At 36.5% G+C, this 27,703-nt stretch overlaps 1 protein-coding gene across 5 annotated transcripts; it reads right to left on the reverse strand.

The window, feature by feature from the left end:
- Nucleotides 1–3,030: 3,030 nt before the first annotated feature.
- On the reverse strand, nt 3,031–27,642 carry LOC145456794 (BAR/IMD domain-containing adapter protein 2-like). 5 transcript variants are annotated; one of them, XM_080334909.1, is made up of 19 exons: nt 27,450–27,642; nt 26,159–26,234; nt 24,151–24,237; nt 23,532–23,593; nt 23,075–23,191; nt 22,906–22,998; nt 18,286–18,306; nt 16,588–16,740; nt 15,693–15,857; nt 14,835–14,895; nt 14,703–14,754; nt 13,138–13,204; nt 11,470–11,543; nt 10,137–10,199; nt 9,104–9,164; nt 8,990–9,015; nt 7,954–7,998; nt 6,045–6,100; nt 3,031–3,879 (listed from the first exon to the last, which is right to left on the reverse strand). In XM_080334909.1, exons 1-18 carry the CDS (start codon nt 27,498–27,500, stop codon nt 6,055–6,057), a joined length of 1,320 nt encoding a protein of 439 aa, XP_080191035.1. In that variant the 5' UTR covers nt 27,501–27,642; the 3' UTR covers nt 3,031–3,879; nt 6,045–6,054. The 5 variants fall into 5 exon arrangements, with proteins under 5 accessions (XP_080191035.1, XP_080191038.1, XP_080191034.1 ...); XM_080334912.1 differs by lacking the exon at nt 7,954–7,998; XM_080334908.1 differs by lacking the exon at nt 6,045–6,100.
- Nucleotides 27,643–27,703: the final 61 nt, after the last annotated feature.

Consider the following 27,703-nt stretch of genomic DNA (forward strand, 5'->3'; position numbering starts at 1 on the left):
ACTAAAAACATGAAGTACATATTCTGCTTTTAGAAGTAGTATTCATATTTCATTTTCAATTCCCAGTATCATATACTTTGAGTTATAATTAATATCAGTTCTTGTCCGAATAACATACATGTTGAAGTATAAAAGCAAGTGCAGTAATGCCTTTAATTGCTGGAAATAAAGCTACACAATATGGCATTTTTACGGTCCACCATATTTTTTATTAACGTTTACTAATCGCGCAAAGTGTTTACACCGTATCTTATACAACTTCTCCATATTGCTCTTCGACTAAACTACGCGCCTTATAATATGGGGGATGGCGCCATACCATGCTATTTTCCAAAACGTGTTGTTCGAGAAAACAGAGGATTAGTATCGCATTTCCTTATCAATACTTCATTTTCATCCCATGATGTGTACGAAAATTGGATACCTGCTGGTATGCATCAATATGAATCAAGCTCGTCACCCATCACATAGCTCAATTTGCACCTTTTTATAATCCATCCAATCAGGATCGTTTTCACAACTACTTACTTACTTGAGTACTTTTAAAGTCAGTCAATTCTACTTCTACTTCAAGTAGTTTTAGGTTGCTCATGAAAGAAGTACTTCTACTTGTACTTGAGTAGATTTTTTCGTCGCTACTTCTACTTCTACTTGAATAGCTTTCTTGAGTACTTTGACCACCTCTGATCATACCACACTATATGCTATCCTGCTGCTCGCACGCAGAGACAACCTTGTTACCAATATGCAGATGCAGCCCTCTTACTGGTGATGCCTAGTGTATGAATTGAATAAATGAGTAGCTTATTTGTTTCAAGAGAGTGGTAACATTACTGCGCAGTGCGCACGTAGTCGCCAGTTTCCTCTACTGTAGGCCTGCGTCTGGGTGAAGGTGCGTGCATTTTTAGTAATCACCAGGTGGGTTGCGGAACATTGTATCATATCGGAATTTCGGTCGTAAAATGGTTGGAAATTCCTATAGTCCAATTGGATTATCATCGAAAACAATCCAAGTGTTTTCCATCCCTCTGGTATCATCAGTAATAATTAAATCTCCCATATCCACGTTAAATCTCGAAAACTCGATTCTCTATAATTAGCACACCCACCTGGGATAAAGCCGAACATATAACTTATGTAGGCCTACCCCAGGGTTGTAATGACTCGACGCGAGTCACGATTTTTTTGGGATTGGAGTCACTTTTTCGAATGGGTAAAATGACTCGACTCGAGTGAATTTGTCGATTGTCTCGACTTGTACTCAAGTCATTGTGCATGAATCGAGACTAGGACGGCCCAGACACACATGTCATTGTAACTTCGAATAGGGAAGTCACCACATTATTGGTATTTCGTCTATCAGTCCTGGTACTTGGAAAATAAGACCAGAAACTGTTACGACTGAGGAAAATTAAGATATATGAATGCGAGCCATTCTATATGTCACCAGTGTTGGGATCAAGTCACTACCTTCGAGTCATGAGTCATTTCGAGTCATCGCACATTTTGACTCGAGTCAAGTCAAGTCAATCGATTTTCGAAGGTGACTCGAGTCAAGTCAAGTCAGTCGATTTTTGGAGGTGACTCGAGTCAAGTCGAGTCAAGTCAAGTCAAGTCACAATTCAAGTCAAATTGCCTTTTCGAGGTATGAGGCGTGATTACGTCATTGTATTTTGCTCGCTGTCTGAAATACAGATTGAGTGGTCATTGATTTTGAACTGATGAACGAATATAGAGTTCAATATACACGCAAGTAAGGCGCTGTATCGCTCACATTTAAGTAGAACTAATAAACTCAGTAAGTAATTGCACAGCCTCAGTTTATAGTTACCAGCCTAAATAGAGAACAGAAAAACGAATTGATAAGATGCAATACATTACCTTTTTGCAAATTTATATGATACAATTCGAGTCATCGCCAATGGTTGAGGACTATATAAACTATTTTCGAATTCAATTTCAATAAAACAAGAGGTTTGGTTAAGTTAAGAACACAGAACAGAAATAGACATTTTGCTATTAAATTACTTTACTATACTATAGTTTACGACAACGTAGGCTGTAAGCTTCGATCACTTCGTTTGCGATCAATATATTTGTGAGAGAACAATGGAGGCTCATTAAAACGCACGATCATTGAATGATTGGTCGCTCTCACGGGTTACACCAGCGTTGCGCGAACAATCCGAATCTATGCAAGATACAGTGACTTTTATCGACACTGATTACTTAATGACTTGAAATTGACTCGTGAATTTTGCTCCGAGTCACGAGTCAATCCACATTTCTGATACGCCGAGTCAAGTCAAGTCAAGTCATTTTAGCAAAGTGACTCGAGTCAAGTCAAGTCATACGAAAAAGTGACTCGAGTCTGACTCGAGTCAAGTCATGACTCGAGTCATCCCAACACGAGTCAAGTCATGACTCGAGTCATCCCAACACTGTATGTCACTCGATCAGAGTTGAAAAAGTGGGTTGAACTCAACTCAAAACTGAACAGTGAACACAAATGACTTGGACCCGAGTCACAACAATCACTCGACCCTTTACTCATACTCACTGACTTGGACATGACTAAATGATGAATTGCAAATGACCCGACTTACTCGAGTCAAAACTATAAAAGTGAGAATGACTTGTGACGCAGTTACACCTCTGATGTACCCCTAACTTTGCGGCGAAGTTAACATGAAACGCCCGTGAAAATCGGTGCTCGGTCCATAATAAATCTTTGCAGCACCTAGCCATATCAGTTTGTCACACTACCACCCGACAGCAACTATGAGATTCCGACCCCTACACCACAGCTTTTAATCGGCAATGGCCATCATTGCCGGCTAGATCGATCTTTACCTTGTCGGTCGAACAAATTGACTTCTGCGATTTATGTCTTGAATTTGCCAACAGCCCAGGCATCAATTAGCACTTATCTGACGACGACAGTCCAAAACTTTCATGTGACGACAAATCATCATAGAGTGAGAAATTAGCATCCTATTTAGGTAGCCCACATTCAGATTGAAATATGACTTCGATCGAAGGAGACAGTGTATTTTATATATGGTACAGTTTGTACATATTTGATATAATGCTGCACGCTGGAGCAGTCATGAAAGTACGAACGACAAAGATCATTCACAAAGTACTTGCAAGTATGCAAAAAATTACTGTGAAATAGTGAAAACAGACTCGAACTACATACGTCATGAACAGGAATCACATGTGTGTGGAACATGCAGAAATCACCTTCCGAGAGGGTTTAGAATTCAGAAATAGAATGATTTCAAGTTGAGTACTTTTATCATTCAACAAATAGCACAATCAACAAAAAATTTATAACAAAAATGATTGGTTACATCGCTACTACATTGCAGAAACGAGACACATTATCAAATGATAACGTTTCATACTGTTGGAGATTAATACACACGTACCAGGATATACTAAATACACATATAGTATCATCAACAGTGATTACGACGTTGACATGCTGTGCTCAGATTGGAAATAATTCAGCACTGGTATTCTGACAGCGGACGTCTAACAACTGATTAATGTTGAATTTCATATTAGTGTATATTCGGACTAGACTATATCTGGTAGGACTACGCAAAAAAGCTTTTCAGATATGCAAAGATCGATATATTATAGATACTGTAGATTATCATGCTAAACGTAATATTAGCCAGATGCGGTGTGGTGGGTATTGCAAGTCGACGACTGTGATTTTCATTAAATCATTTTTGATAGCTGACAAACGATACAATAAATCGTAACATATGTCCATATTTTCCATTTTTGGGCCATCGCGAACGAATCAAATCGACATTTCAGATCCCATAATCAGTCTTCCGTAGCTGTACATTGACGAATGGATTGCTGGCAAAAACAAAAATCGATTAGACCATCTGCGTAATATTGTGGGGAAACTTACCAAAAGTGAGGGTATTATTGCTAATGCTAGCTATAACCTCATACACTTCAAATGACGAAACAGCAGCCAATGAAGGGATCTAGTGCGAACTCTACCAATCCACTACCATGCAACAACACCTATATTACACCACAAGAAGGTAAGCTGCAATGTACACTACAAAGAAAGCACACCGATCGAAGAACTAGGGCGGTTCTCAGAAGTAGAACTCTGGCAAGCAATTGGTGACCTGGCCAGACTTGTACAAATAAAAGAATGCCAGTTTCACAACGGAAATATAATTTAGTGTACTTTCGGTCAACAAACTAACGTTTGTTAGTTGTTCTAGTTCTAGCTTAGGGTTACCATATTTCTGTAATCCAAATTCCGGACACTCTTCAGCGCCCACTACTGGATTTCAAAATGAGTTGTGACGTCACACGAGCAAAGCTTTACTCATAGACCAGAGGTGGTCACGAATCACGATCCGTTTCAGGAGTATGTGGCTGTGTAACCGGAACCGAAACCACTTTTTTCATCCCCTTCCCGCCCAAATGAACAATGACTTTGAGCCCACCATAGGGTAATCGATGCCACGTTCGAGGGGGGGGGGGGTAGGTTGCTGCATGATTCTGTATGCATCTGGTCGTTAAATTGTTTTGAATTACTTCTGTCTATAATATTGGTTGTTTCATATATTACTATATAGTTACTACTCTCCGCCCACATGATCAGAGTTAGCGGTAGAGCTGGTGGAGGATGATGAATACGAAAATACACGTAGCGTAATTGTACATCGTCAAGTCATGTTCATGTCCCACCGATAAGATTGTTTATCAGCCTTATGCCGGTGCGCACCACGGAGCTTTATAAACACGCCACATCCAGTGGCTTCCAACCTTTTATGGTCGCGACTCCATCTCCAATTTGAAAATGTTCCATGGCCCAGATCAAAATTTGACGAGCTGATTACAAAAAAGAAGTCATCACCTTTGCCCAGACTTAGTCGCGGGCTATTTTGGAAGCTGATTACGTTCAACATGTTCGCGAACCCCAGAATAAAGGCAAACGACCCCCCGTTTGGAACCACTATCTTTGAATAAAGAATTTAAATTTGGCGAGGGTGGTAGTACCCATATTAAAATTAATAAATGTGATAGTAAATCGCGCGTAGCGCGAAGAAAAATGTCATGCATCAGCATAAATATTCATAAAAATAATGTTTTTATGTTGATTTACGAAAAAATTATGAGGCTACGTCAAAATTTCGGACATTTGGCATATTTTAGAAATTCCTCCCGGACGCTACTTTGAACAGTGAAATTCCGGATATGTCCGGGAAATTCCGGACGTATGGCAACCCTCTTCTAGCTGCGGATATTGAAAGGTGTATCACTTTGTGTGTCTGGGAACGTCGGTAAAGAACCATTGATACAGTTAGTTGCGCATTTTTATCAGCCATTAGTTGTAGTTGCAAATTTTTAAATAGTGAGTAGTTCTAGTTCTAGTTGCGAGTTTTAAAAATTGAGTAGTTCTAGTTCTAGCGTTAGTTTTAAAAAGTGATTAGTGCTAGTTGGGATTTTGAAAATTCAGTAGTTCTAATTCTAGTTCTAGTTGCGAGTTTTAAAAAGTGAGTATTTCTATTCTCTACTAGTTGCTGACGATTACCCCTGACGGGTGTCAGCCAAAATATTCGGGTTAATTTCAATATGAATATACTATTCAATTGTATATTTCTATTCTCGTTAAGATTATGAAAATTCAGTAGTTCTGATTCTGGTTCTAGTTGAAAGTTTTAAAAAATGAGAAGTTCTAGTTCTAGTTGTGGAATTCGAAACTTCAGTAGTTCTAGATCTAGTTGTGAGTTTTAAAAAGTGAGTAGTTCTAGTTTGAGTTGCGGGATTTGGATTTGGGAAATCAAGTAGTCTGTACAAGTCTGGGCCTGGCAACCAGGGTCGTGGAGTCACACAAATTTCAATGCGATTCCACTCTTGTCTATCGTAAAACTACAGAATGTGATATGACTAAAATATAATCCATATAATACCAACCACCAAGTGATGACAGATCATTACCAGAAAAATAGACAGGGGACAACATTCAAAGAAACGGTAAAAAAGAAAATACCAACATGCGTCTCGTTAGTAGAATACATCGCTGGTTCTTGAAGGTCTGGTCGCAAGCGGACTGTGTTTGTAGAAGGAAGAAAGTGTTTTATAAAAGCAAGAGTCAGCCAATTACATTTCTAATAGTACTACAACTACAGAGAAAAGTATCCACACCATGACAAAGCATCAATTAGAAATGATTGATTACAAGGTCGGCATAGTCCCGCATGCATGCACTACCAAAGCGATTTGAGTTGATTGGAGATAATCTAATTCATAGGAAGGTAATTCCCATCCCAAGTGTACCTGATTACTATAATAACTGCTTCACTAATAATGTATTTAGTGCACAGAAGGGTTGTAACCAAGTCACAAGGTTCCGAATCGCAAGTTAATTTGACTTTCCTAGTTTTAACTTGAGTCAATTAGCCACCGAGTCAAGTCTGAGTCCAAGTCATAGTGTTTACTGTTCAGTATCGAGTTCAAGCAGAGTTCAACTCACTTCCGTGAGGCTGTTTGGTGATAACGAAGGGCTCTGAATCGTAACATAATCATTTTTCTCAGTCTAAACATGTTTATTCAATCTGATAAAAGACAGTTTCTTGGCCTGTTTTTCAATTATAATCGGTCCTGAGATACCAGACTTGCATAAGTCATATAAAAGGTGTCGAGTCAACACACAAATGCACTCAAGTGAAGTCGAGTTCACCTAAAAAATTGGGACTTGAGTCATTAAAACCCTGGTGTACAGTTATTTTGATCATTGATTTTTGTTCCACTGCGGAGTCAAGCGATTTCCGTAATTTCAGTGTTTACTGTCTACGATGCCGTAAACATTTCCGGAAGCACATCAACATAATGATATACGCACGCCCAACTGTTGATTATCTTTATAAATTTGATGGAAACAGAACCTTACGTCAGGCTATGCCAGCTTCAAAATGTTTATAACAGATAATTGTCTTCTACAATCGAATCTGCACTCTTTCGTGTTTGCTGTGTGCCTCAACACAATGTCCGTATAACATCTGTCTGCTTAGTTGTTAGCATTAGATCCCACAGATTGAATTTCAATCATTGCATTACTGATGTTACAAATTGCTAATTCTGATTCAGTTGAATTTTATCGAGCAGAGCAAAGAGAAATCGTGCAGACTATTTAGTCGGATTCAAAAACCTTATAAGCCCTAAGGATCATGTACTGAACATTCAATGCCAAACTCGATTCGACGTAAAAACATCCAATTCATAAATTTGTCTAAACTTTACACTCATCCTAGTTATTGCATATCGGAATTTTGGCGTGAAAGATTAAACCTCAATAGATAGCCCAAAGTTCAAAGGCACATTTATGATCTAAATCGCCAAGTTCACTCCTATGAAAGTCTCATGAAGTGAAGATCATTCGAAGAGAATATTCTGTCTTGATAACATGCAGGACTTGATTTCACATAGTCCGTAACAGGTGGGATAGCTGGCAAATTTCAGTTTGATTGCCAAGTTAATATTTAGGCATCTTATGAAACTAAGTTTTATAATCAAGGTGTTGGATACAATATTTGATTATTATATACATTATAAGGGCAAGCTAAAAGTGAATAACAGAGATAGTTTGGTAGCAAAAGATGTTTGTGATCGATAGGCAAATCAAGAAGTTGGCCACAAATCAATGGACGCGAAAACGTAATTGGTACGCATATATTTATTGCTCACTAGGCATCTCCATCATCAAGGTGCCAGTTGATGTCGCAGACGACATGAAACGATTTAAGCCATATGGATTATATAACCACTGTAGAACTAAAAGAAAGAACCAATCCACGGTATGAAAATTACACATGCTCGCGAAATCCGTATACTACCCAAATTTCAGGAAGGCCGACAAATTAAACACTACAAAGCTACCAGGCAACATTAAGACGAAGATTTTACCCCTGGAAAAACTCGTCCTTCATAGTTTTGTACGGATTTGGTGGCCTGCGTTGGTCAAGGTAACAGTTAAAACCAAAGAATGACAACATTGCTTGCGATAAATGATCTTGAATTGAACAGTGCTAGGTTGCCAGCGTAAAAAACTGTGTGGATGAACATTATCTGCGGCTAGAACTACCCCATCTGTTCCTGTTTAAACATGGAGATTCGATTACATTTTCAGCGCACGTCGCAGGTGCCATAGGTCTATGGTACAAAAGCATAAACAACATCACTATGGTATGGCCAAATGCGGCATCTGAAATTTAGCCACACTCCATCAAAATTGCACAGGGCAACTTTTTTTTTCAAATTTTACTGGCAACTTGATAAAATTGTTGAGTTACCTAAAAAACACAGGTCACCAATTTTGGCTAGATTCCCACCTATTTAATTCATACTCCAAATTGCACTGGCTACCCCATTAACTTCTTAGGTTGTCTGAAAAACAGATTTACAACAAATTTGGCGCAATTCCAACCAGCGGAAACTAAGTTATTGATGTTCAAAATTTAATAATTCAAATCCTCGTAATTGTATAACATATAATTAAAGAATTTGCCACCGCCCTCAGTGTAATTTTTTTTTAATATAAAATTTAGTACCGGTACTCCAATAACTTCACTTCTACTGGTTGGAATAGAATCAAATTTCTTGTGCATCTGTTTTTTCAGACAACCTAATATTTCATAGTGTAGCCAGTAAAATTTGAAATTTTTTTATATTTCTTGTTATTAAATAAATCCAAAACATTTTTCTTATACAGCAATGGCTCTGTATATTGGATTTGAGTCAAAATAGGTGGGCTACCTAACAATTTTATCAAGTAGACAGTAAAATTTGAAAAAATAAGTTATTTTTGAACAGCCCTAATATATTATATTTTCCCAAACGGTCCACAGAAAAATATTGTCAGGGAGGGCAGTTATTTTGACACCAATAGCATTGTTAATAAAGTAGTTAAAATGCCTAAAAATCCCAGATATCACGTTCTTACCCAGCCTCTGATTGATTGCCTCCATTCTGAAAAGATAATGACATCGTCATTAGTAGATTATCACATAATAACAGGAGAAAATGCCCATTTGCAAACAACCCGTAAAAGACTCACTTGAATGCCGTTCATTACATTGTAATCGGCAGGTGGCAGTGGCATATGTCCTTGAAAGAGGCTGCGAACAAACGTTACACGTCAGATTGAAATCATAATCTCGGTCGCCAACCAATACCCACGCTGGCACATGAGCAAATAGTCTCGTGAGCTAAGTAAACAGGAGAGTAAAGAAAATTTCTATATAATTCGTAGGCGCCGAAAATACCGGGTCAGTCGTGATCGTCCACTATTTGCTGAAACCTTTGTCGATACTTAACGCTCGTGCTTCTCAATTGTGGAAAATTTCAGCGCCAGGCATAAAAACACACATTTTCAAAGTTTCCTTACAAGAAGGAATGATAACGTCAAGAACAGAAAGGAAAAACTCTGTGTGATTATACTGTTTAATGGAACCCACGCCCATAGAATTCGATCAACAAGTATTTTTGGAATTCACAATTTGCAGCAAAACGTAAGAATGTGGACACTGGATTGTCAAAATTTACTCAGAAAATTAGGCCAATAGCTAAATAGGCTTTTAGAAGTAGGCTACTGAACTTAGAACAGACACAAACTGGACTGTAAAATTCTCCAAAACTCTTTCTATAGTTCGTTCTGTCGTAAGCCAACAGTTTAATACACCAACAGAGTAGAGTTATCTGATTTCAAATATCCTGCTGGATTGCATTGAATTTTATGGTCACTTGAGTGATAGCTTTCGATGCCGGCCAAGAGATGGTCATTTCAGGCATGCCATGACATGTTTTGCGGCCAACTTAATATGATATGTTTTTATACTTGGCAGTATTGTGCCACGCATTGAGTTGGACATCGGCAATAACTTTGGAATTTTCTTTGATTTGCTGCATTTCAGAGGTGATTAGGCTAGTTTTTAGCGAAAGCAGGGTTGTTCAAAGATGAATTTTTTCTCTAAATTTTATTGGCTACCAACTCCATTCCAACCTGTAGCCGCAAAGCTACTGGAGTTACAAATTTTTTTTTACAGATATCAAAAAAGGAGGGACAACTGCACTGTATGTTTCTGACTTACTCGTGAGGCCGTTCATTTTGCTGCTCCATAAGTTTGGTATAGGAATATGGAAACCAACCCCGTCTGAAATAAAACATGTTTATAAGAGCCTGAAACATAAAGACGTTTTGACCTATGTCTATCAAGCTCCGAGTTAAGAAACTGCACGGCAAACTTGAAAAAAAAATTGGAAATTTTTCTGATGACTCGACTTGACTCGAGTTATTTCTCCAAATTCGGAAATGACTCGACTCGAGTCAACCTGTGTATTGACTCGACTTGGACTCGAGTCATTGCGCATGACTCGAAACGCAAACGGCTACGACCGACAATTCATTTTAATTTCCAATAGTAAATTAACCACACTATTGGGATTTCGTCTAATGGCACTGGCACTTGAAAATGCGACCAGAAACTGCTAAAAGTGAGGAAAACTAGTATATTATAAATGCGAAACATTCGATATCACCAAACAGAGTTATAAAAAATGGGTTTACCAAGATTTTAGCTAAAAACTGAGCAGTCAACACTTGGACTCGGACTCGAGTCAAAATAATATGACTCAGACTCGACCTCTGCTCGCTGACTTGGAGGTGAATTGAAAATGACTTGACTTGACTCGAGTCAAAACTATAAAAGTGAGATTGACTTGTGACACCGAGCATTGTGACTTGGTCACAACCCTGTTTGAAATTTCAAAATTAAACTTCTCCAAGACGAGTTGCACCCAATCTTTCAAAATTTAGCAACATGTAGAACAGTCCTAATACTTCCTAAAACAGGCGTTAGATTGGAAAAGGAGCATCACAATTTTGTGTTACAATGTTTCGCTTGTTGGCACACTAAATCCAAATCCCTTGGCGTAGAACTACAAATATCGATAGCGGAGTGTGAAAATTTTATGGGCATGGGGGTAGCCCTGTTTAGATGCTAGTCCCCTTGATGACACTACTAATATGTGCGTTTTTTGAATACATATCTGGATATCGTGATACAAGAGCTATTTCGAACAGTTGTATTGACAATTGTGCTCAAAAGATTGATGCAAACATATCCCAAAACTATTTCCAACTTTACGAAACCAAAAATTAGAAAATTAGTGACTTTTCCTGAAAAAATTGAGTGGAAGTGGATGCAAGTGTTGAACACAACCAATTGAGTAAGTTATGCAAATAGGCATAGGCTAAGCCGTGTGTGTACTCCAAAAAAGTAAAAGTTTTTTGTCACTGACAATGTCAACCTCTGAAATTTAGTCAAATTGTATAAGTCTAAGATGAAAAATTATTTCACAGCGACGGGCTTCATATGCCTACATAAATTCATACGCTGCATCAACAAATGAATATAATCTCACTTTTTCGTTCGATCGTTCTCTCCGTAATGCCACCCATCTCTAGGCTGCGGTATCATTAAAATAACAACATCGCCCTGAAAGAAACGCACGAATGAATACCATTCTATTCAATATCACATATGACATTGTATTCGAAAAATTCCATAACAGTACCATTACACAAAAGCTGGTGAGGTATTGTCCGCGCCACACCTTTTATTATGATAGCATAGAGGCCAGGGATGGGCAATTATTTTCCCCCCGCGGGCCAAATCTGAAGCAGAGAATATGTTAACGGGCCAAGTCAAAATTTTTTTTAACTATGGTCTAATTTTATTTCAAAATTGAAAGCAGTGAATTACATTGTTAATACAGTGTGGATGTATTGATATTATTCAGGTATTAAGAAAATGATGGGTAATTAACAAAAAATGATATTTATCCACCGTCATAATTCAACAACGGTAAACATTTGAACTCTTTTTAATCCCCAGGCCCGTTTATCTATTAAGACATTAAAATGCATTTAGGATACTACAAAGCTTGTCTTGGTCGCTGCCTCCTGAGCAGTGTGCAGCTTGATGAAATACCCTTATTCTTGCGGATGGAAACTAGCAGTGCTTGTGAAATATGCACTCCCCTAGCCTTCTATCTTCGTGTATTTTGCCATAATACCGACTTATACTCCCCCATGGATTAACATTAAAAAGTAGGTTTTATGTTCGTAATTTTTTCACGGGCCGCGCATTGCCTAGCTCTCATATAGGCACAGTATTTTGTGGGGAACACAAAATAGACGCTACCAGCCTGTCAACGCAGATGGCTGTCTTTAATAATTGCTATTTGGATTAAAGTTGTTATATCTACTAGCAGATGTGGCATACTCTTTATCCGTGTCTTCACATGCAATCTTTTCCTAAATAAGGAACAACCCAGTGTAACAGATCCATTTCTTAGGAGTTGTTACTTGTTTTTGTGCAGTTATTACAAGACTTAATCCCAAGTCAATCTTCAAGATTGGTGCCAGTTATTTTCCCACTTAGCAGTTACCTACAAAAGATAATATGACTCAAAATGTAAGAGTCTAGGTCTATAAAGAGTGTCGTCCAAATGCTGACCTTTTCAGTGTCAAATCCGGACGTGATCTGTCTCAATATTTACTGGCCTTTTTTTTAACAAAACCAAGATTTAAAGAATTAGAAAGACATGAAAATGCCAATTCTTCTAACAGAACAATAAATACATTGTGGTTATTGCATTTGCTAACAAAGATTTTTTATATAGTTATACTGAATTACATTTGTATGCCTGTAATTCATTAGGCCTGTTATTATCTATCTACAAACATTTTCAGTGTATGAATTATTGTCAAGGAGCATCATAAATAAAACCGGTCAATATTAATAGAGTGAACAGTGTTACATAATTCAAAAATCTCATCCTACAAAGGTATAGCTACTATTCAATTCACATTATCCCAAATCATTCGCTTAGGTTTGGTTAAGGTGACATTCCAATCTTCTTGAAATTTTAACATGGAGCCTAAACTGACCTCACACATTACAACAGTATCGGCAAATAGAAAGCCCCATGAAAATGTACAGGAAACCAATGCAAATTTGACTAAGGTAAGAAATATCATGTACCGTATAAAACAAAACCTGGAAACATTCGCGCGAAGATAGATACCTTTTCAAAAGCCAGTTGAGTCGGACTACCAGGCACACTGTGGCTATGCTGGGCACAGACCTTCTTCCTGAAAACGCAATATCAACTCCGGTAATGAATAGAATACTGAAATATTAATGAACGGTAGGTGATACCGCTAATGAACTTTACCAATCCTTACAGAACTACATCAAAAGACACAATAAGAACAATACCGGTATACATAGAACATGTACAAATATCAAAAATAAAAAGGAACACAAAAAGCCAACATTCAATGATTCAATATTAGGGTATTTTACCCAACAATTAGTGCTTTTACAAATTATGTGTTAGCAAAAGGGCTTCGAAGCTAATGCCTCGGAGAATGGCATTTTTTGCGTAACTGGAGCCAGGTGTTTGAAATATAGCTCTGGCAACTATGTATTTCACAAGATGCTGGCTGAATTCACCTAATTTATTCACAAAATCAAGAATTGTTGCTAACATACCAAGTTGCGGGGAGCAGCAGAACAGTCAAATATTCATAACTGCAGGTGATCCACTTTTTCTCTAGGGTATTTATATTGAATTTAAAGGGTGTAACTTATTGCGCAATAAGTAGGTCTCTGTAGTTCCTGTAGCCAGAGACTCAGCAACAACGTTGTGGACACTAACTTTGTCTGATTGATACAATATATCGTGATTAGAATTGCAGTATTTTGGACTTGAATATTTTAATACGGTACCAGCCAAATCAGTAATGGAAACAAGGAAGCTGTCTCTCAATCATTTTTACCGAGCGGATGGACATGTTATTTGTAAAATTTGAAGAGATGGAGACATTTGTGCATTCAATTTAAGAGTAAAATTGTCCAATTTGAGACGTAGTACGGAACGCCGTCACCGTGCCATTATCAAAACCATTCCTGTTTTTGACACACCGGAGCCGGAGCCACAGGTAGTTTATCATAATACAGATTATAGGAGCTGGAGCAATTAAATATTTGTCCTGCTCGAAAGCCCTAGGTGGACATCAACTAAATAGTGGATCAGAGCCGTCGAAGACTGATCTTGGTCTGTTTCAAGGCAAGCGCCAACAACAAAAACTAGTCATAACTAAACGGTGACAACATGACTGACTGCCTTAATGTTACTTGTATTTTGCTCTCATCATAATTATGTATGTCTTCACAAATCAAATGTAATATTGAAAGATAAGCTCATAAATACAAGCGTGAGATTATGGTGATTAAAGTCATGGGCTAAGGATTAATAATTTTGCAATCCAACTGTACCAAATTGGCATCCATTATCAATAAGAAGATTTGAAAATGCAAAAGGACTTTAAATTTCGAGAATGGACGAACTGTAGTTGCTTTAGTTCCAGTAATGTTCGATTTATATTAACAGGCCTGGGACTGTCATTGCCATTACAGCCAGAAATAGAACTATGAGTAATACACAAACACTCCTCTAGTCACAATCCACGCTGAAGTACTTGGCAAATAAGAAAGATCATATTATTTTAATGCCACATTTGAAAACATGCCTGAAAAATATGCGATTTCGAATACAAAACGCTGGCTCGATAGAAATAATATTACCTGCTGTCTCGCGGGATTATATTATGCCCCGTTGAGTCTGACGTTGACGCGTCTTCAAACGTAAACCCATGCAAAATGGAAAAGAAACATGCAAACAAAAAAGCAATCCAGTAAAAATGGAGCTGGATTCACCTTCTTGAGACCTCGCGGCCGAATAAATCATCCCAGTCGACATCATACTGAAACCGTCGCCCTGGAATTGCAGAAGTAAAATAACTCAAAGAATCCATCTACCGGCACTTATTCACCAAAATTAATTATTTTCACGAATTAGGCGAATCCAAGCCGTGAAGGTTTAATATAGATACGGTAATAGCATCCCGTAAGGCTATATTCCATAAAATAGCAGCATTAAACTATTTATATTTGACTGCGCCTAAGCGGATATTTGAATGGAAAACTTTGGGAGAGATTTGTGTTTATGATAGTGAATAACTAGCTTATTAATGTACGGCATTACTATAGCTCACGGTGTACGCTAAACAGGGCAAATTTGGTTATAAACTCACCAAATGCTGGAATGCTGGTTTGTTTGCCATTGATTGTGTTTTCAATATTGTGATCATAATACAGCCACATTCGTTCATCTATCACATTGGCCTTGAAAGCTTTCTGACTGGCAGTTTTTAACTGTATTTAGTCCAGAACAGTGGTGTCAAACATGCGGGTCATGGGCCAGATCCAACAGAACACTGCATCTTAAACATGAACATTAGGACCAAACATTTTCGACCAGTAAATTGTATAAAACGCTAGTATCAAAGCAAGCTGATCACACATTTCAACCGCGCTAATAGTCTATCAGCAAGCAGTCATAGATAATGAGATAATCGCAAGGTAGATAGATATAACCTACAACTTGATCTGAGACACAGTGATCTCGGCGGAAACAAACTATAATTAAAACAAGGAATCATTTTGCCCGCTACATGCCACACCGAGTGACGTAATATGAAATTCGAGCACGCTACGATTTGGTAAAATACTAACTGGTTGCATGGCAGGCATGGCGGGAGGCTCGGGTATGGAATAAACCGATAGCGTATCCTCCGATTTCACTTGTCCAAGAAGTTCCACTGTACTTTCCGGCAGTCCCTTAACGTCCGCGCACGCTTCCAACCATTTGCTCAGTTGATTGTTTAGTGATTCTATGGCCTGAGAAGACAAATCATAGAACATTCTAAGACGGCTAGTATTAATGAATGAACGATGGTAATAGCAGCTTTTCAATAGTGTTGCTAAATTTAATGCAATGTTACCAAAAGGATAACGGATTTAGAAAATTTGTATGGAGTGCACAAATATTGGAACCATTAAACAGTTCAGATGACATTATCGACTTTGAATCAAGCTAGCTTTAAGAATGGATTATTTCCGATTCTTCACTAGTTGCTGGTGTCCACACAAGCAGCAGCCGAAAATTTTCGGGTTTATTCCAATATGAATACAATTTTTAATTGTACCACAAAGTGTGGTTAACTTTGGACACTGAGCAGTAAAGCATTTAAATGGTTATTGATGGAAAAGTGTACTGTCACTGGAGGTTCAATTCTTTTTTCACAAGACAACAGGACCATAAGTAGTCTCAATAAAAGGTGGATTCATTTCACTACCAGACAAACTTGACCCATCATTGGTAAATTAATGGTGGGGGTCGATTGTATCAAAATTGATGGTTGTAAAACTTCTTACGACCAAACATTAATAGCATGTGAGAGGTACTTAATTATGACAATGAAGATTTTGGTTGATTTAATTCTAATCTTTGCTCCATAACCATAGAAAAACACATAACTTATTTCCCATGCACTCTAGCATTTATATAATAAAGCGAAATTGTGAAAAATTGTTTGAAGTACCCCCACTTTACCGTGCATTGTTTTACCTTTTGATGGTACATGATAGAACGCTTGACGTATTCCGCTTGCTGTTCGACAAAAAAGCAATACCGTCTTCTCTCTTCGATAAATGCCTGCTTCAGACTATCGTGCTGAAAATCTTCCATCCCCTTCTGTTTCAATTCCACTTCAGCCGACAACTGTCAAATCGAAAATCATCACATGAATTGAAATTGAATATACAAATATTCAACAGCCGTGGTTCTCATTCTTTTTAGCTTGGGGACAAATTTTGCGGGCTAATGAACCTTCAACAATCAAAATTAACCTTACAAGTAATTATGCAAATGTATGCAACTCAAGTCATTGTAAACTTCAATTTAATGAGAAATTGACTGCTGTCATTTTGATATAAGACGTGTGATACACGGTTCTATTGAAGCATCTGCAAGGCGAAGTCTTGTTGAGAAAACCATAAACTTGATTTTCGTTGTTCAATTTCTTTAAAAGAAGTTTGACTTTGATATTGTTTACCTCTATTCTACTGCCCGCTAAATTTTACAGTCGAAAGGAATTGCTTGAAGTGCCTTTTAGCTTTCACACATATATAACTAGTCTAACATTTGCATCGTTGTGACTTATGCCAGGACCATGAATGATGACACATTGAAGAAATTTATTTGACGTTTTATTTTTCTAATTAGTGGACAAGAATCCAACTTATAAGGACGTAGTATATGATTACAGTGGACACGGACTGGCACTACTCCAGAGAAGGATCTTCATTTCACTAGAAGAGGTAGGTTATAGTTCTCACAGTCATCAGATTATTAGAAAATGATTAGCCAAGAGAATTAGAACTGTAGCAGGACTGCATGAAAATAATCACCAAACAATTTTTAAAACTGATTTGATGCCAAAACATTAACAAGCAGAATCCAAATACATTACAAAATCTCCAAAGCCCTTTTATCATATCATAACCATCATTACTATATGAAAGGCTTACTATGAACCAGGTACTTCATGGCTAACATTGATAAGTTTAGATCATGGATGAAACCACAACAGGAATGTAAAAAATATCTTGAGCATGCTGTCGGCTGCTCCTCATAGATCTACGGAAAATAAGAATTTTGAAAGATTGCAATGTCATGCAGTTGTGACAATGATACAGGCAATAATTATACACCAAGTTGAGCAGCTGTGATATGATCAATTGAGTGATGAACGTTGACATTGCTTCTCATGCAAGCTGAATTCACGATTGTCCTACATCATACTTCGCTTGAAATCTTTAGGAGTGCAGATATTTGTAAGTATGAGTACAATTCATTCAGATTGAGATAACATATCCTTGTCAATGTATCCAGATAAAATAGGTGCGCACCTGGCCAACGACCTACATCATTTCCATCATCAACCTTGCTATATCTACAACAACAGCCTGTGACTGCCCCTAATTAATATTTAATTTGAACCTAGGCTCAAAAAGATAGATAGGCCGAAATAGAGTAGTAGAATTCTTCTATATTTACTGAAAGTCATAATAATATATTCTGCGGGTTGCTTTGGCCTTGTTACATTATATTTAGTTTGTCTGGGCCTCGAATGAAAGCGTGTCACGATTCTGATAAATTATTCATTCCAACAGCCGGAATCATCGCTCTGACTGATGACCAGTCTGGTATAAATTACTACAATCAAGCTGTCACGATATCATCCAAGAAAAATAAATTCATCACCCTGGCAGCATCCGAGCCCCGCTATGAAAAGAGGGAATTTTCAATAATTAGACAGGATACACAAATGAGAAGTTATTATTGCAAATGAGCATCAGATATAGAGTAGCCTTACGGTTCATAGTAAACTCATAAATGGTGTGAACTAGAAACTTGCTAAAAAGACTGTGGCAAGGCAGGAAGGTACGGTATTAAAATGGTAAATCCACAACATGTAGGAGGCTACATTAGGGTTGTTCAAAATTAACTTCCTATCTGGATTTTGGGAATTCACGGATTAAATTGTTAAGTTGCCTAAAAAGATGCTGCACACCAAATTTTACTTGATTCCAACAGGTAGCTGTTAACGCACCGGAGTTTAAAAATTTTGAATTAATAAAAAAATGATTGAAAAAACTCAAATAACTACGCTTCTACGAGTTGGGATTGTGTCAAATTTGTTTTATATCGTTTCTGTAGACAGTAAAATTTGAAAATTTTGTAAATTTTTTATAATAAATTCAAAATTTCAAATCTCCTGTGCGATCACATCTACCAGTTGGAATCGAGCCAAATTTGGTGTAGCCTACATTGTACATTTTTAATTTTGATCATGTCATATTGACTGCATGCACAGATTTGCTATTTCTTCCAGAATCCACAATTGTAAAATCCTCAAATCAACTCTAATTTACTGTAAGCTACTCAATAATCTTCATACGTAGTAGGAAGAAAACAACGGGATTTAAAATAAGTACTGGCACCTCATTAAGATAGACTAGAGGCTTTTAACCTCTAACAATCAGGTTAAGCTTTACAAGCCTTTGACGAGCCCGAAATTTTCATCAAGTCACAAAACAAACAACTACCGCATTGCACATCTAATACATTACAATAGAATAGGCATACTGGTATACAAAATTAACAGTGCAGTAAGGTTGTTCAGAAAATAACCTTTTCTCAGATTTCCGTCGCTATTAGCTAAAATTGTTTTTGTTAGGTTGGCTAAAAAACGTTGCACACTAAATTTAACTCAATTCCGTCCAGTAGAAGTTGGAAAATTTCATATTTATCGTAAAAAAAGTTTTTTTTAAAAATTTTACTCTCAGTCTCTGGTCAAATAGTCTAATAAAACGATTCACAACAAATTTGGCTCAATTCCAACTGTTAAGCGATGTTGTTGGATTTGAAAATCTTGGATTGGAAAAAATACTATGTACCGTTGGTAATCCAAGAATTATTAAAGACAAACTCGAATAACTTCACTTCTATGGGCTGGAATTGAGTCAAATTTATCTCGCATAGTTTCTGTAGACAACTAACCAATTTCATGGATTAAGTCAATAAAATTTGGAAAAATATTTTTAATTTTTTAAAAATAAATTAAAATTTTCAAATTCTAACACAGCTTCTCTTCTACTAGTTGGAATTGAGCCAAATTTGTTGTGCAACTTTTTAACCAACCTAACAATTTTAGCTAATAGTCGCAAAAATCTCGAAAAAAAAAGTTATTTTTCAACAACCCTACTGTATAGTGACAAAGTGTCATAAGAACAGCACGATTAGGACATGATTTCCAGAAATACTGGTGCACAAATTGAACTCTGCATCAACTTCAGTGTTATAAGAACGACACCATTAAAACATGATTTCCACACAAAACAGACAGATTAGGCTATACGATACCAGTAATGAATATTTATATTTACTGAATATCAGCACAACTTCTGGTGTATCCCGGCCTCCAGCAAACAACTGTGTTATGAGTGAAACTCAGAAAAGAACCACTGAGATAGGCTGAGGACATGGACTTTGGAGGGTTCTTGAGATTTGATATGAAAATATGGAATGCAAGTCACCAATGTGAGCCTGGGAGTGGTGTCACTATGAGTTCAGAAATCAACTTCATAATCCAAGTTATTTGATCAGCAACAACAATAAGGAGGGCTATGATTGATGCAACTAGAGAAATCCGAACACAAGTTATGAGTAATAACTGCCTTTTGAATATTAAAATACAGTGGCGAATTCAATTCAAGAAGGCAATAATTGTCTCCACATAATCCAAGTTGACAGGTTCACAAGTGGAATCATACCCTGGATTTTGAAGGAAAAGGACACTCAACGCCATCGAGTGCATCTCACCAGTTTGAAGAGTGCTTGACGTGCCGTGTGTACACAATCAACTCTCGTTTGGGCAAATTCGAGATTAGTATTTGACCATACATGCAATAGACATTTCACAAAACACATTTCACCAAATGCTGGGTTATCTTTGCAAAAGTATGCAAACAAAAGTTGTGGCTGGAATGCATTGAGTAAACACGAAACACTCGTAACTCAAAAGTTACTCATTAAATAGGTCTGTGTTCAATAATGTATCAACAAGGCAGCATTGATAAATGGACATTGGACAGCATCGGTTTGTGAAAATGTATCATTAAATGCGATGAAACGCTACATTGCAAATAGGAAATCCATGAACTGAAATCTTATTTGGCTCGATTTCAACTGGTAGATGTGAACGCACGGAATTTTTAAAATTTTGAATTTATTAAAAAAATTAAAAAAAGGTTTTCTGAAATTTTAGTGTCAACCAAATAAAACTGTTGAGTTATCTAAAAGAACAATGATTAACAATTTTTGCCCACTTCCATCCAGTAGAAGTTAAGTTATGGCAGTTAAAAATTTTGGATTCACAAAAATAGCCTAATCCCAGAATTATTAATGAATAACCCAAATAACTTCATTCTACGAGTTGGAATTCCCTCAAATTTGTGTTATATCGTCCAAAATTTTCAACTGCTATAAGTAGAAGTGAGTAAAAATTCTTAAGCATTGTTCTTTTAGATAGCTCAACAATTTCATAGGGTTGAGTGAAAATTTGAAATTTTTTATACATTATAATCTATTAAATTCAAAATTACCAAACTTCTGTAGTAGTCTATGTTCACATCTACCAGTGGGTATTGAGCTTCATTTGATGTGCAGCGTTTCTATAGGCAGCTTAACAAATTAATTGAATCCCTGAAGTCCGAAAAAAAACTGAACAACCCTAGTGAGCATGAATGGCAAGTTGAATCAAATTATAGTTAAGTAGCACTCCGGTAACTAACTTCAATGTTCAATTTTTATATTCGAAAATTGACCTTATGAATTCGAATATCAATATACTGTTCTTTTGCATTGAAATGTGTTGGTGTTTCTCAGGTTTGATGTATATAAGAACCAGAGTTTCATACTGGGAAGTGCGTTTAAACAGGATTATTTAAAGTATCCCTCGTTTATTATTACACTAGAAGAGTTTGCAATCACTGCGTCATACCTTCCGGATAAATATAGACAGCAAAGTGAAGCCATTAAATTTATTTTTCAAGTTCTGAATCGCCAAATTATAGTTAAAACATGAACCATATGGAATTACAGTCAAGGTATCATCTAATAGCGCTATAAAATTATGTTTCCTCTTCAAATCAGGGTAATTGGCAGTTAGCTATAGTGGTTTTATTTTATGAAACAATGTAGCCATGCCATTGTAAGGCAGTTCAGTTCAGGCACCTTTAATATGATAAAGCTATTCATCATGTCACAACAGCATCTACATCTTTGTCAATACGAATTAAAACGTACTTAAGAACTAAACTATATAAAAAGTTGTTTGAATGTCAACCTAGCTGGACATAAACATCAATGCTTCACTAAGGTACGTTTGTAGTGAAACCAATAATAGGAACCAAATCAAACATTACAAAACCTCACACTTTAAAGGAGACTAATAAATGTGACCTCCAGCTGAGACAGGCGAAGTATAAATTGACAGAAGCTGATAAGCGGTTACCAAGAGTCCAGTATGGATTTGGCACTTGCGCAATTGACAAAGTAAATTTCTAACCCTTGATCAATCTGATGAAATTCACACAAATAATATTGTCAAGACAAGTTCGTATAAATAAGTTGAACACTTGAAATCGATATGAAAAACACTAAGCCCTATTAAATCATTGCACTAAAGTTACGCCACCGGTACAAAAAAGGCTGTGTAACGCTCCCAACACAGTCATATCGTAATAACCACATCAGGGTTTTTCAAAAATAATTTCTTTTTTTCGGATTCTGGGGATTCACTGATTAAATGCTTAGGATGCCTAAAAAACGCTGCACACAGAATTTGGCTCAATTCATACTGGTAGGCCTGGATGTGAACGCACAGGTTTTGGAAAAATTTCAATCAACCAGTAGAAGCGGAGTTATTGCAGATGAAATTTTTGGATTCACAAAAATAGCCTGAATGGTAAGTAGGCTATACCCAGAATTATAAATGAAAAACTCAAATAACATCGCTTCCACGGATTGGAATTGCATCAAATTTGTTTTACGTTGTTTTTGTAGGCAAATCAACAATTTCATGGGGTTGACAGTAAATTTTGAGAAAACTAAAATTTTTTTATAATAAATGCAAAATTTTCAAACTGCTGTGCGTTCACATAGTTGGAATTGAGCCAAATTTGGTGTACAGCGTTTTTCTAGGCAACCTAACAATTAAACCAATGAATCTTTGGAATCCTGAAAAAAGTTATATTTGAGCCTAAAACGCATTTTTCGAGCAGAAAATAGATCATTGTGTCGGAAACAATATGATCCTACCTCCTTCTGCTTGTCGTCATATTTGTAAGATTTTCTTCCGGAGACACTTTTTTTCTTGACTTTCTGATGATAGGCAACAGATCTTTCAAGTTCCTGCATACGACGATAATATGATACATGATAAAACACATATACATGTAGTTAGATCCAAGAAATATCAACACCTCACCTCTGTTTTCACTTTGTAATCCATTTGGTACGTGCGGTAGGCGCCATAGATATATTTCTGATCATGTTCCAGTTTATTTTCAAGAGGTGTGATGACTTCATCTCCCAGAAATCGATTCTGAATTCGATTGGATTGAATTGACTGGTAAATATAAACAGCTATATAGTCATAAATATCTACCATTTTACACATTTCCAAAATTAAGAATAGTAGATGCAATGTTTAATAATGATAATATGCTAAATCAGTGGTTCTCAACCTTTTTATCTTGCGGACTGGTATAATTTCCAAACAAATATTTCAGACTTTACGACTTTCAAAAATCAGACTGAACTAGAATGTAATCACGACAAAACCAAGAATTGGAACTAAAATTGAACGAGAAACTTTCTGCTGCAATTGAAGAAAGTTTATTTCGTTTGCACCACATCAACACAAAATATATAACAAAACTTACCGTCTCATCGTGATGGAGTTGAATCTGCCTCAAAGTCTCAGACATCTGACTCATACTTTCCCCTGTTCAAAGAAATTTGGATTTGAATTGCTGTGATGGCAAACATTGACTAGAGCCTATTTGCTGCCCACTTAGACTTTCAAACTAAAAAAGAGAATACGTATATGATGATCAGAAAAATCTTCAGGTAAGTAAAAAAAGGGTCAGGCTTATTTGACAGTGATAGTAATTCATCTTTTCTTGCAACTCTTCAAGGTTTTTTTGCCTTCTGAAAGAGTTAGACCCAAAACAGCAACACCTTTCCTTCTATAGGACTAATTTACATGTTTTAATCATGAAGCGTACGTACACTACTACCTGCCATATGGATAGTACCTGATTTTATCACATGAAAATGGTGCTATAAGTCTTACTGAACCAAACATTAGTTACATTATCCATATTGATATATACCAAGTGACTCGGTGAAAAACTTACACTTAGCATTACACAACTGTTAGCGTAACCATAGCCTATGTACCAATTTCCTTTATTGATATCAAGTGAAAAAGAAATATAAATAAATGCACAAGTGCATTAGTACTGCAGCTAGAATTTTGAACAACAGATTTCACTTTACCTAATTCCTTTGTATTTGTGCTGTTGCAGGCAATAATGCCAAGCTTGTTCATCGCGTCATAGTAATGTCTGGATGCATTGGAAACCCCTAGAAAAATGCGAATACAGCTGCAAAACCACAATCTTATAAAGCAATAGAAAATATTGCATTGAGTAGGCCTACACAGTAAAGCATGCTAAAAAGTAAGGACACACATGGGTCGTAATTTGTAAAATGATGAGCATATCATGTGATGGAAATTTCAAACTCAGTTTATAGCCGGCTATAAGCAATGATAATCCTTAAAACACCCCCACTAGATAATGATATCTTATTTCATCATCAAAAAATTATCAATGTGAGATATAATGAAGTAAAAGGATTAGTGTTCAGTGGTGGCGGCTATTCAAGTAGAGACAATGCCGCAAATTGATACTAGAGCACAGGAGATAGGGAATTTCCCAAGAAATTTGAAACGAGCTACAATTGGAGGTGGAAATAGCATGGTTATATCATGGTATGGTATCCAACAGTTGTAAAAAGTAGATTGTAACGATGTATCATATGGGATCACTCTTATAATTGCAAGATAGCCTATATTTCCATACAAAAGCAGAATGGATGATGGTGCCTGAAACGGTGTAATCGTTAAGCTATTATCTCCACTATAACGTAATACAGGGGCTACATCAACTAATTGTAATGATTTCACCCATAAAAAGGAACCGAAAATATCCTAAGACTTTTTTCTACTTTACAAAATTTCGACGTATCAGGACAGTAGCCTACTTTGGCTTGATGGCTTCAAAATTGTAGATTTACGGGTGGTATAAAAAAAGCTATGCAAATACTGCAAATGATCAAAAATGAAAAATAAAAACTTTGTTTCTGACCACCTCTGGTTATAGCATGAAAAAAAATATTAGGACAATTCAATAATAATATTTTTTCAAATTTTACTGGCTACCGGTACTTGATAGATTGTTAGGTTGCCGAAAAAACGCTGTATATGAAATTTGGCTCAATTCCAACCTGTAGAAGGAATGCTATACGAGAAAGAGGTTTATATAAAAATGTAGCTGGCTACGCCATGAAATTGTTGGGTTGTCTGGAAAAACGGTGTATATAAAATTTCACTCAATTCCAGCCAAATTCGGTGTGCAGCGTTTTTAGGCAACCTAGCAATTTCATGAAGTAGCTGACAAAATTAGAATTTTTTTTTCAACACCCCAAATGTATATAGGCATGTATATAAATTATATATGTATATAGATAGTATATATAAATGTATACTATCTGACGACAAAAAGAGCAGGGCTTTGAATTCTGATTGGAACAGAATCAGACAAGTCTTTTAAAATCGCGATTGGAAACAAACTTTCAACGTATACAAACTTGTCAAAGTTTGTATGTTCCAAATCAACTATGCCGTTGCAATAAAGAAAACTAAAATAGTATCGTTATGAATAATTTTTAATAAATAATAAACTTCATGGTCATCACAAGCCAAAGGCTAAATAAAAGTTTAAACAGTGAATATATAATTATGTCTCAAGGTTGTCAAAATGTGAACATAGATGTGAAGGCAGTAAATTTTTGGCTTGGACGATGTAGATGTGGAGGAATCCCAAGGTGATGAAGTCAAGTCAACAACCACATTTTGCTCTCAACACAATCCTGGAGTGCTGAGTGGCCAGTGGGGAATCCGCAAATATCAGTTTTACAATCATGTCTTTCGTCTGAGCCGGCTGATTGAACCCACGACCTACCGAGCAAAAAGCTAGACGCTCTACCATTACATTATCTTGTTAGTATCCAGTTGAAAAACAGGGTCAGTATTTGGTATCTAAAAACGAGAGGCGATACATCCATACTACATACACAACATGTGTAATAGACATGTTAACATTGCTCAATCAATAAATCCCCACATTCATATCGTCAGATATATTCTGAGTAAGTTATGTCTCGGGTCGAAGACTTCACAGAACATACCAAACTGTATTAAATGTCATAATCATGCAATTACCTGAAAGGGCTTTTTCATAGACTTTTGCCGCTAATAGAAAGGTTTTCAAGTTGGGATTGTACTGGTCAGAAATGGCCTGCAACATAATAAAATATCAGCCTATATTAACATTGCAAAGAAATAATTTAGACTTCAATACTAACTTCCCTGCAATGTGCTACCTTGGTGTACAGGGGAATGGCATTGCTCATATTCAAGTGAGTCAGTGCCTTATGACAAGTATTGACATTGTACACCATAAATTGGTTTCTTCAAAGTTACCAAAATAGATAAAAACTTCTTAACAAATTTCAATTAGTTATCAAACTCGGACAATCTCCGTTCAGCAAAGCAAGATTTGGGATAGCTGATTTACTATAAATCATTAGTAAAGACATTAATGCCTTTAAAATATTTTTGAGAAACATCAGGAAGCAGCTAATAACAAAGCATAATGTTCAATGCAAAGTTCCAAAACTGTTTTTGCTTATAGCACACTAGAAAAATTACAAAACTCTCACGGTACACATGGGTTGAGAAAAGTTGCTTTTTAAGATGGATAGAATTGTTTATATGAACGGAACATAATAATACAACAGGAATGAGGTTGCATTGTTGACAAACATATCCTCATTTCGTCATTAATTCCAAGCAGTGTCTCTCGTTTAAAGTTTCTAATTTCAGTCAAAAAAGAAAAACCGTGTTCATATAATCATGAGGATGCAAAAGTTAACATAATTTTGATTGTTTTTAACCGATCATGGCATAGGATTTGGAAGGAGATTGCCAAAAATCGTCCATTTTCTTTTGAAGTAACAGCTTTTTTTTGAAATGGGCATTTTCGTAAATCCCTCTGCCGATCTCCTGCTAATTGCTTGATTTATTACAAAGCCATATTGGGTTTCATCGCGATTATTTATCAGCTGTTGAAGAAGATAGAGTGCCTTCAAGTGACATGTGCTAGTCTTCAGGCCTTTTAAAAATATTTATGGAGTTCATTTTCCGAAAAATCCAAAAATATTCATGGTCCACCTAAGAATCAGAGGCGGCGCACAGTTTGGGAATCACTGGTTCAATGAGTCACTTCTCATTGATCATGGCCTTAAGCAGAGAAATAATATATACGATGTTGTCAATCTTGGCTATATAGGCCGAAATATTAATATTTCACCAAATCATCCTAAATAGTAGAAGTAGCGTTCTACCTTCTGTATACCTTCGGGAAGATGGTCATAGAAAAATTACAGATGGTATGTAGCAATAATCAATAATAATTAAACCATACCACTATAAAATACTTGAAATACATTACTTTATAAATGTTATCCGTCCTTTTGTGCACCTCGTCTGTTGTGAGAGGCATTTTGTAACGTATATATATATGGATCTTGATTCAACTGCGACAAATCAAAATCGCAACTGGCAATTCAATATACGGGATTAGAATTTCAGTTGATTACAAAAATACATAACCTGAAATGAGCAGCCAAGAAAAGATCAGTCAAATGCCTCAAGCTACTTGCATAAGAGCGATTAGGAAATATCAAGAACATAATAAACAGCAAC

This window comes from Botryllus schlosseri, chromosome 15 (genome assembly GCF_051294905.1).
Source record: "Botryllus schlosseri isolate E-star chromosome 15, Bs_hap1, whole genome shotgun sequence".
Classification (NCBI taxonomy): Eukaryota; Metazoa; Chordata; class Ascidiacea; order Stolidobranchia; family Styelidae; genus Botryllus; species Botryllus schlosseri.

Bases quoted from the DNA above. Each gene is read 5' to 3' on its own strand.
- LOC145456794 (XM_080334908.1), bottom strand. From the start codon at position 27,500: ATGCCTCTCACAACAGACGAGGTGCACAAAAGGACGGATAACATTTAT. The intron at 26,235-27,449 runs GTAATGTATTTC...ATTATGTTGCAG, and splicing joins GGACGGATAACATTTATAAA to GCCATTTCTGACCAGTACAA. The intron at 16,741-18,285 runs GTGATGAATTTA...TCGATTTGACAG, and splicing joins GGGGCTCGGATGCTGCCAGG to TTGTCGGCTGAAGTGGAATT.